We start from the raw sequence: 10,581 nt of genomic DNA, 5'->3' as shown, positions 1-10,581 counted from the left end.
CCGAGCAGGGAGCCTGCTTCTCCCTCTCCCTTTGCCCGCCTCCCCAACTCATGCTCGCTCTCTAATAAATAAAATCTTTTAAAAAAGAAAAAAGAAACAGCTGTTGCCGGCAAAAATCCCTGGGGTGGCTCTGTTTTTCTTGTACACTTCTGTAAGAGTTGGGGCAAATATCTTCCCATGTTCTAACTGGCTTGAAACTCAAAGTGGCCAAGGCCCACAACTACGGCAGGCCCTTTAGCCACTGTGCTAAGGACACAAAGTAAAGGGGAACCTGAGCAGCCACAAATGGCATCTTAGAGGGATGCCTGTAGACAAGACCAAGCTCCCTGCCTGGCCAGCCCAGACACCCATGATGGGTGGTTTCTGGGGACCAGGGAGGATCCAGCAGCTTTTTGGCCAGTCCCAGTCACATCTTCATTCCAGACCCACAGTCCTGGGTAGGAAGCAATCAGGATGGGTGACTTTCCGTCGTTCTTACCTACCCACCTGTCACTGTTAAGGCTGCCCCAATCCTTAGCAGGCCCGGGGGAAGCAGGAGGTGGTGGGGTACAGAGACCCAGCACATGTGGCAGCCCGTACCTGACTGCTTTCTTCTGCTGAGGCGACAGACAGGGCTCCCCACATAGAACAGCAGCACCAGAAACAGTGCCTGACAGAACCCGAGCCCGCTTAGTTCAATGACCCCCCCACCCCCACCCCCATCCTCCATGGAAACAAACAGAGAGGAGCCTGGTGAGGGGCATGTCATCATTTTAATGATGTAGATCTTTGGTGTTTCCCTCATTAGCAGTCAGACTATCCCCTCTCCTCCCACCACAATGTTTCTATGATGAGTTACAAACAGAAAAGAAATCACATTTTCATACTAAAAACAAAATAATCAGAGCCTTGATTTCTCCACTAGAAACTACACGTACAGTTCAAGATTCCACATGCAACACCTTAAGTCACAGACTGAGACCTCACACTCTGACCTGGAGTCTCATCCCCTACCCCAGCCTGGGGCTGGCTTTGGCCTGGGCTCATGTAATACTGCCACCCACAGGTGCTGCTCTGAGGGCCAGGGAGCGGGCAGGGGGAGAGGAGCTTGGTGGACAAGCCCCGGGGGCTGGCCAGCCTACACCCCCCACTCCTGAGTGAGGACCTGCCCACCGTCCCTTGACCCCATCCTGTATCAGGCGAGCAGTCTGCTCCCTTGGCTCCATGGTTGTTCCCCAACAGTAAGTGCAGGAAGTCCCTGTCTTCAGGAATCTGGGAGCCTGGCCTGACCCCTGGCTGTGGTCTCTGTGGGGTAAGATGATAAAGAGAGGCCGAAGCTCCGGAAGGCTCAGAGACAGAGGCGGTTCCTGGGGGCCCAGGCTGCTCCTCCTGCTCTTGGGCTCCTAGCGGCCCCGCCCGTGCCACAGGGCCCAGGGCAAAGCCACCCCAGCGGCCACTGTCCCTGATGGTTTGGCCCCGATCTGGAAGACAGTTCACCCTTCTGGGGCTCTCTGCCCAGGGCTGAGTCTCTTCAGCCATGTTTCTAGGAGAAAGGGGGGTTCATGGCAGGGATACCCACTTCCTCCTCCATTCACACGGAGCACAGTAGTATGGCTCCCCTGGGCTCCAGATCCTGGAAGGTTCTAGTCCCGAGGCAAGCCCTGCCCATTCGACTGCCTCATACCCACTGCCTCTGACTTCACTCGACACCCCCCCCCACCCTGCTCCTGTTCCCTGATGCAGCCCGCAGCTCTTCCGTGCGTACAGTTCCCAGTCAGCTGTGAGGTCCGGTTTCTGCTCAGCGGTTCGAGGGGGAGCACCAGTGCACACATGGGTCTCTACCTGTTCCGTGGCTCCCTGCTGGGGCCTGCAGCTTCCCCCCGGCCGCTGCCACCGCCATCAGCAAGGTGATTGTTACTGGTCAGGTCGCAGTGCAGGGCTGGTCCTTCGGTGCCGGGAAGGGGGAGAGGGGCGGGGACCGGGGAGGAAGGTGGCAGGGGCGGCTGGGGCGGCTCCTGCCCGGGGGCACCAGGCTGGTCCCAGGAGGCTGTCCGGGGGCTCAAGCCCCGCTCTGCCAGCTGCCCGGGCTCCGGGAGCAGTCCCCGAGAGGCGGAGGGCCGGGGTGAGGCGGCGCGGGCGGCCGCGGGCTCAGCGCCGGTCTGGGAGCCGCGGTGGATGCGGTGGCTGACGATGATGCTGTTGCCGAAGCCGCCCATGGAGGCCATGGTGGTGCTCTGCTCCCGCTGCACCACGGCCGTCATGCCCCCTTCCGCCATCAGCCGCTGGATCCTGCTGAGGGCATCTTCCCCACTCGCACCGGACTCCAAGCCCTCGCCTGGAAGGTAGGGAGCACAGGACAGAGAGGATTCACGGCTGACCGGGGCCACTGAGGCAGGCAGGCCACCGTGAGGAGGAGCTGGGGGATTCTCTGCCAAAAGCAGAAACGAGAAGAGTCCAACTCCCTCTTTCGGAGGATCAGAGACTTGAAAGCTAGACAAGATCCCCCAAATGGTCATAATTCCCATTTCTATTCTACTGGTGGGGAAACTGAGGCTGGGGATGGCATGAGGTAGCCACTCAGCCAGTTAAGAGGCAGAGCTGGGCCAGAAGGCAGGCACTGGGCACAAGTGGCGGGCTAGTCACTACATGAATGAAGGTGGCTGGGGTGGACGCAGAGGGCTTGCTTTGTCTGCCCTCTCCCTGGGTAACTGTGAGACCTGGCCGGGAGAGAGGGCGTGCTGCCTGGTGTGTGGAAAGAGAGGGTAAGCTACAGCGTGTGGCCCAAAGGCAAATAGCCTGCTCTGCGTCATTTTAAAGCTGTGCTGTCTTCCCTCGGTGTTGGTCTGTTTACTTCCCAAAAGCCCTTGAGGAAGACTGAGTTTTTAACTGTTCCCTAGAAGGCATTCTGTCTCCTCTCTTCCCTCTTTCCGAAACCACCAGCTTTCCCAAGCTGTTTCCCATTTACTCTTCTCCTTGGGTTGGGCTGGATGCCTGATACCCTCATCCTTCCCTGGAGACAGCCAACTGCCCGGGCCTGAGGCTTCAGCCCACATCTCTAGGGAGGGAGAGAAGTTTCCGTTCCTTCCCCAAAGGCCTGGACATTCCCACTCCCCTTGTGGGGGAGCAGAGGAGGCTCTGGTTCAAATCCGTTCTGTGCTCACTAGCTGTGTGACCTTGGATGAGTCCCTTAACGTCCACCTTGCACAGTGGGCTGGGCCGAGGAAATGGGGTAATGGGCATGATGGGCACTTGGCGATGGCTGTGGTGATTAACCTAGGGCCTGGGAGTGGGGCTCCGTCCTGAGGGACCCTCCCTCCACCTGTGCTCAGCCCCCTGGCTGACCCAAGCCTGTGGACAACTACGATCAAGACCCCCCGGGGCTGCCAGGGCTGCCACTACCTATCAATTTATTTCCTTCGGCTACTTGCTGGCCAGTTTGGGATTTTGCAGATTTGGGGGCGCTGATGTGAGGGTTTTTCTTTTTTTGGGCACTTATTGTCAACAGCTATTTTTGTAAGACTTTTTTTGCTCCCTCCCTGTCCAGTCCCTTTTCTCTGCTTGCCTTGTTAGAGCTGGATTTCCAGCCAGCCAGTTCCACAGCTTCGCGGTGGCTAAGGCCCCATTAGATCTTTCCCTCCTTGTTAGTGCATGGCAGCCTCACGCCATGGGTCTTCGTCAGATGCTTCTCTTCAGCACTAAGCAGTGGGGACTCGGCCTGAGCTTTCACTTACGTGCCCACGGTTTGCGTTTCTCCCCTTTTCTCCCCATCAATGCTCCCCATCCTCCCCCAACCCCCTAAGGCGGCTGCCCTTCCCTGCTTCCCCCTCAGACAGCTCAGCGCCAACTCCCAGGACAAAAGAAAAGACTCTGAAGGGCTCTTAGCACTTCTCTCAGGGGGCAAAGCCTTCCAACAGTGGGGCAGAGGGTAAGAGGAAAGGTCACCCAGGGCCTCGGGGCCAGCACAGCTCCTATCCTGTGAGCCCAAAGGGCTGCCTGGGGAGGCCCCCTGGGGACCTCTCTGTGCTCACTGCCACCCCCACTGCTTTCCAAGAACTCTGTGCACTGAGGGCCTTCCCAGCTGGGTCTGGGATGTGTGGAGGGCTGGCCCGAGGCCTGCTGGCGTTGTCGCTCACCGTGCTGGGCTCTGTGCCTAGTGAACTATCAGCTCTTTTCACGAAGCTCACTTCCAGGGGCAGGACAGGGCTGCCTTGGGGCCCTAAGGGCGGTGCCACAGCCAGGTCCCCGGAAAGGTCCTGCTGCCCTTTCCCGCTGCACCCGTGGCTCTGGCCTTGGCCATGTCTCACCACGATTGTGGCTGTATTTCGTGACTGGGCTTCTTGCTTATCACTTCCCTTTCCACCCAGCCTCCACGCTGCTGCTATTACCATTCTAATTAAGCTCAGATTCACTGAGTTCTAGTTAAGTCCCTAATCTGTTTAAAACCCAGAAGCTCTAAGGGCCCTCAAAGTTATCAAGATGCCTTAGCACGACATTTAAGGGCCCTCCGGTCAGGTCCTAGCCACTTCCCTGACCATCCTCCCTTCCTGCGCCAATGATCTTACCAAAGCCAACGGGGCACTGCTGTGTGCCTGCCTGCCCCTACTCACACACACTGGGGACATCCTGGGAATGTCAAGGTCAATGTGAATACCACCCCTCCCACCTGGCCTTCTGTGGACCCCAGCTGGGAGTGGCTGCTCCCTCCCTGAGCCCTCGCAGTGCCCCACACCTCCGTGTGTGTCATCTGTGGCTGTGGTATGTCCCTCCTGGGCTGCAGGTCCCTGCAGGCCTCAGAGTAAGTTTTCTCTATCTTTGGGTCCGGTGGCTAATGCGTGGTCTTGCCCTTGGTGTCCATCTGTCACATGAACGTGTGGCTGAATGAAAGGGCTCCCAGGCTGCCTCCAGGTGCTCCAGACTCAAGGTAGTCTGTGAAACCTGGTCACACGTCCCCCTCTGCTGTGCGGGAAGTGCTTAAGTGTTTGTTCCCTTTCTGGGCTTGCTTTCGAAGGAGAAGACAATGCTCTCATCTCTGAAGCTGCTTCTCTCTGCGATACCTTTGGATTCCTGGTGCCTAACACAGTATCAGTCATGAAGTGCTCAAAAGAGACCAGACGGAAGAAGTTAAGCTGTGCCCGTGGCCGGCTTCCTCATGGCTAGTGCACACAGCTGTGAACTAAGCTTCTCTCTCGGGGACTCCAAGCCAAGGCTAAGAGCCACTGGAAGCAGCTAGCACATTCTGCAAGAAGAAAACACACTGGAGCCTGAGGGAAAAGGCAGCTATGGCTGGGGATCCAAGCTACTAGCTCTAGGAGCAGTGGTGGCCACAGAGGTTAATTCTGCTGTCTCCTTCCCCTAGCCAAAGCATTTCTTTTTGCCTTTGAAAAATGGGAAATTGAGTTAGTGTTGACAGGACATCTTTTCCTTGGCAAGTTCTAAGGTACTTTCTGAGTGCAAAGGCCAGGATGGGATCAGCAAGTTCCCATAATGCCCTGTAACTGCATTTAATTCTGGGGTTTTCGCTGCCCAGAAGAGGGAAGCCAGGCTGAGTGGAAGGGAAAGGAGGAGCTGCCCTTCCTGCCCTCGGGGGACCAGTTAGCCTTCCAGCCCCTCGCTTTCCACCTTTGCTGTTCCCTGGCCCCGGGCCCAGGCTACTGCAGCAGGGCTCTCATCTCCACCAGACAAGGAAAGGCCCAGGCAACCTTTCTCCAGCGGTCAGAGACAGACAGGAGGGAACACAGCCAAGCCCAGGGGTAGGCCTTTGCCTTCACTCAATCCATCCATTCCACAAGCTTCCTGAGTGCCTGCTATATGCTGGGCAGGCACTGTATCAGTGTGGGGAGCAAAGAGCGAGCCCAGGGAACGCTCCCCTCCATTTCCGAGGGACAGGGTAGAGAAGCTTTGAAGGTGGACAAGCTAAAAAGCTGATAACTGGGGCGCCTGGGTGGCTCAGTTGGTTAAGCGACTGCCTTCAGCTCAGGTCATGATCTCAGGGTCCTGGGATCGAGCCCCGCTGATACCAGGCTCCCTGCTCGGCGGGAAGCCTGCTTCTCCCTCTGACCCTCCCCCTGCTTGTGTTCTCTCTCTCGCTGTCTCTCTCTCTCTGTCAATTAAATAATAAATAAATAAAATCTTTAAAAAGCTGACAACCTGCAAACTTCCCCCATGGAAGGCTCTTCCTGGAAGTCCCAGAAAGAGCTGAAGAGACTTTAATCCAATCTTTAGAGAGTCAGAAAATGAAGAATGGCCTGGAAACCCTTCTGTGCTGACTGACGGGGAAAGGGCTAAGGAAGGGACAGCCCCAGAACGTTAGTCAGGGCCGTCTCCCCCACTAATCCACCTGGGCCTCTGGTGCGTAGGGGTACAAGGCAGTACCCGCCCTGGCCCCACCTTCTAGCTAGGCCCAGGAAAAGCGTCAGCTAACTTCACTAAGGGTTTCCTCTACATGTTCCTGCAGCTGTGGCCATCAGTTTGCCAACACGGAGAGAGGAGCAGGGGTGAGAGCGGAGGCAGCGGTGTGCAGAGCTGCGACGCCTGCCTGCCGGACGGGGAGGGCGGGCCAGAGAGCCTGTCTGCACCCAAGGAGACTCGTGCTTCCCCGGGCCCCTGCCTTGCTACCAGAGTGGCAGGAGTGGCTGGTGGTGCAGTGGGGAAAGCACCTCAGAACAAGGCTCCTGGCGCCAGGAGAGATGAAGCTGGCCAGGGACATACCTCCCCACCACCCACACCTTTCCTCTTCTGTCTGCGTGAGGGGCTTTCTGAAAGGGACAGGGGCGCTGAGAAGGGCTGGGGTGCAGAGCTCCAGGCAAAGGTCACGGGGCCCCAGACTGACGCAAGCGAGCTACCTGAGCCCACCCTGCCCGCACTCCAGTGCCGGACGGCTGTACCTGCCGCAGAGCGCCTCTGGCCTCTGAACAGCTCCGCCTCCGCCACCTGCTCTCCTCTGGGGTGAGGAGACACGATGGGAATGAGGTGCTGGCCTCTGGAACTGGCCACAACCAACAAAGAGTCATGGGCCTCAGATGGGGATGTGGCCTGGGCCCAAAAAATGGACTCAATTTTTAAAAAATCTCCGTTCACGGTGGTGAGAGGGACAGCACCCTGCGCGGGGCTCCAGGATGGAAAGCTGCTCCCTGGGAGACACAGGCAGATCTGTTACTCTGCTTCCCACACACCACAGCTCTTCCTTCTGTGGCCGTTTTTTGAGCAAATGGCTCAACACAGACCCAAAGCATGTGTGTCTGGCTGGAGGCTGCCTTGTCTGAAGCTCCGACCGGCAAGGGGGCTGGGGCGGGGGTAAGGAGAGTGACTGGGTGAGAACAGCCTGCTTAGCACAGCTGCCGACAGACTCCAGAGTGGCTCAAGCTCTACCACTGGGAAGTGCTAACTGGTTCTCAGAAGTGTGAGGCCAGCACAGAGCCAGGGCTGAAGCTGGCTGAGCCACACCTGAGGAAGGTGAAGGAAGGGGCTGCTGGTGCGCTGGCCGCAGCCAGAACGGCAAGGAGCCATGGGTATAACCACGGCTCGACAATCTACCCTGTGGCCAGCCCCGAAGCCCAGGCCCTGCGTGCTCGTCCCGGAACAAGAGCCTGCGGCACCGAGTCTCTCTCACAGGCTCTTCCATATCTAGGCCACTTCCTGTGTGCTCTCTCTGGAAGAACAGCCTGGATCCTCCAAGTTTTACAGAAGAGGGCGGTCCGGGTATTGGTGGGAGCTGAGCAGAGCTGTACGAGCAGCTCAGCCTGCTGGGAACAGTGAGCCAGATCAGGGAAATGCCGTTCCTGCCTGAGGAGGCGCCTCACACCACCGGGGGAGCGTTCCCAGGCAGTAAGAGGATACTCCTTCGGAGAGGGGCGGGCCCTTTCTCAGCACCACCTGTCTCTGCGGAGGGACCAGGAGGGGTGAGAGGACCCCCAGTCGTAGTTCCCCTCTAGAATTATGTGACTCTTACCTTCCCCAGGACCCAAAGCCGCTGTCCCCGGCTCCTGTAGCTCCCTCTCTGTCTGCGTTTCGGCATTCTGCAGCTGAAGGGCCAGAGTCTGGGTGCCCTGAGATGTCACGGAGGTGGCAGGGTTCCGGGGCTGCAGCCCAATGGCGTTCATCAGACCCATGTCTCTGTCTGTCCTCCACGCAGCTCTGCTAGTTCTAGGGGGAGGGAGGCAGACGGAAGTCGGGCAAGGCTTGGGACAGCACGCCTCCCAGAGTCCCACCTGTTCCCCACCGACCCTCAGGGCACAGCCCCCTGGAGCAGAGCCCGCAGGCTCCAAAGACAAGCCCTGTGCTCCCGCGGCTCCCTCCCGATGGCAGGTCATGCCTCTGGATCAGGCCAAGCTCTGGGACAATGAGAAGAGCCTAGAGAACCACCCAAGTCTGCAAACCAGCTAGTTCTGTCACTCCCTTAAACAGCGAGTGTCTTTCTGGGGAGGGAGAGGTGGCTGATCTTAAGACTTATTTACATTCAGGAAGCCACCCGCTGACATCTGTGGGACAAAGGGTGAGCAGCAGCAGCAGCAGGACCTTTCCTCTTAGCTTTTCCCTCCCTCTAACTATATGCTGACAGGATTCCAGTTTAAATTCCTGGAATCTTCCCTGGCTCTCCACTTTGGAGGAAAAGCCCTTCTGGGCTCCTTCAGGGCCTTCCCGCAGCAGGCCCTTGAAGGCAGGCAGCACAAGCTAACCTGGGAAGCAAGGCCCAGGCCCAAAGCTGGCAGCCCTCTTCCCTTGGGCATTTCCCCAGGCGCGCCGGCCCCTTGGGAGAGCTGGGGCTGGCAGCAGAGGGAGCCCAGGACTTCCGTGACAGACACCAGCCACTCCTTTCTAGCTGCTTCTGGGGACTGTTCCTCTAGCTGTGCCCTGTAATTCCTCTAGGAAGCAGCGATTGCCTAAGGTGTATTATTGACCCAGCACTTTTTGTGAGAATGTTCCAGTCTTCGTTAATAAATTAAGTGATAAGAGGGTCGGTACCAGGTACTCTCTGGCCCCTGGGGAGGGTTTGTCCCTGGGCTATAGCTCTGAGCAGCTTGGTCCCTGAGGCCCTGGTCACCTGCAGCATTGTCCACAGATTCTCCTTGGGCCACAAGCACACTTCTTAGGGACAGCATCCCTCCCTAGTGCTCTGTCTTCTCCCCTAACCCCAGTGTGCCCAGATACCATGGCCAGGATGGGAAAGGGCCACAGGATGTCCTAGTTTGTTCTCAATCAAGACTCTAAGAGCAGAGGTTTTGTTCTCTTCCTCAGCCATAGAATGCTTTTCTCAAATAAAACTGCAAAAGCTCAATGCATGAAGCAGATCAAAGAGGAGCTGCTGTGGCTGAGGAGAGGCACCCAGAGAGCCCAGAGCAGTACGAGGGCGCTGCTTGAGAGCCCATCCAAAACAGGAGGAAGGGACAGGCCTCCCTCCTGCAGCTGTGCCCTCCTCCTTCCCAAACTCACCCAGGCCTTTCACTGCTCCTGCTGCTGGAGTGGACCGTGAAGACAGTCTCGTTTAGCTGGTCCCAGTAGTACTCAACACCAGAGTTTAAGGCCCTGAAAATCAGTTGGGAAGGGTGGAGGAGAAAAGGTGGAGAGCATTAGAGAGAGAAGGGCCAGAACTCCTCCCACCTCCTGGGCTTTGTGGACTGTGGCCCGGCAGCCCTCTTCAGTCTCTCCTGGGGTGGAGCTGAGACCAGGACGCTCAGTACTGGAGCAATGCGGACGACTCTTCAACAGCCCAAATGCCTGTAGTGGTGGGTTTTTAGCCTCTTCCTTCCTCTGGACAATGCCTAACAAGCTCCTCTTTGGACCTGAGAGATAGCTAAAGAATAGCCACCCTATCTGTAGGCAGTGGGTTAAGTGTTCTTCAGACATAAAGAAAGGAGCTAAGATGGTAAATGAGAGGCTGGGGAGGCCCTGGAGAGACAGGGTGCCATAGGCAGCCCCACCTAAAGTCTGGGCTTCGTGCTCCGAAACCGAGAAAGCACAGGCTCTTGCCACTGGGTCTTCCCTGCTGCCATGGGGCAGGCAGGAAGGAAAATGAGGCACCTTACCATTCTTAGTTCTCCCACTGCCAACCCTGCCTTGCTTCCTCCTTTCCCTGTAATGGACCATTAAGCCGTTTCTTCTAATCTCCCACGGGCACCGCTACCAGAAGGGAAGCAGTGGCTTCTCATGTTTCTATAATGACCTACAAAGCCACCCCAGGCAGCAATCCTGTTACAGAGACTGCTTTGCTTTTAAGGATTCCTTCCTGGAAGAGGTGTTACCTAGCAGTCACTGTGGCTGAGGGTGGGGTGCGGGTGGTGAAGGTGGGGACACGAGATGGGGAAGAAGTGTCTGAGCCCATCAGAACTCTGGTGTCCCTGGGGCGTCTGGCTGGCTCAGTCAGTAGAACATGGGACTCTTGATCTTGGGGTCATGAGTCTGAGGCCCACACTGAGCACAGACCTCACTTGAAAACAAAACAAGGGCACCTGGGTGGCTCAGTCGTTAAGCGTCTGCCTTCGGCTCAGGTCGTGATCCCAGGGTCCTGGAATCGAGCCCCGCATCGGGCTCCCTGCTCCGTGGGAAGCCTGCTTCTCCCTCTCCCACTCCCCCTGCTTGTGTTCCCTCTCTCGCTGTGTCTCTCTG

At 57.4% G+C, this 10,581-nt stretch overlaps 1 protein-coding gene across 11 annotated transcripts in view; it reads right to left on the bottom strand.

The window, feature by feature from the left end:
• Positions 1-733: 733 nt before the first annotated feature.
• AMBRA1 (autophagy and beclin 1 regulator 1) overlaps positions 734-10,581 on the bottom strand; it is a 171,334-nt gene continuing 161,486 nt past the window's right edge. For all 11 annotated transcript variants that reach the window (XM_073904678.1, XM_025879198.2, XM_025879196.2 and 8 more), the window contains 3 exons: positions 9,409-9,501; positions 7,928-8,121; positions 734-2,314 (listed from right to left, as the gene is read on the bottom strand). In XM_073904678.1, the coding sequence (XP_073760779.1) occupies positions 1,818-2,314; positions 7,928-8,121; positions 9,409-9,501 (784 nt within the window). In that variant the 3' untranslated portion in view covers positions 734-1,817. The remainder of the gene's footprint in view (positions 2,315-7,927; positions 8,122-9,408; positions 9,502-10,581) is intronic.

Source organism: Callorhinus ursinus, unplaced genomic scaffold (genome assembly GCF_003265705.2).
Source record: "Callorhinus ursinus isolate GAN/ISIS: 27379988/994484 unplaced genomic scaffold, GSC_fseal_2.0 scaffold21, whole genome shotgun sequence".
Taxonomy (NCBI): Eukaryota; Metazoa; Chordata; class Mammalia; order Carnivora; family Otariidae; genus Callorhinus; species Callorhinus ursinus.
Note: the sequence above shows the minus strand (reverse complement) of the source record. Positions and strands in the feature narration are given on the sequence as shown.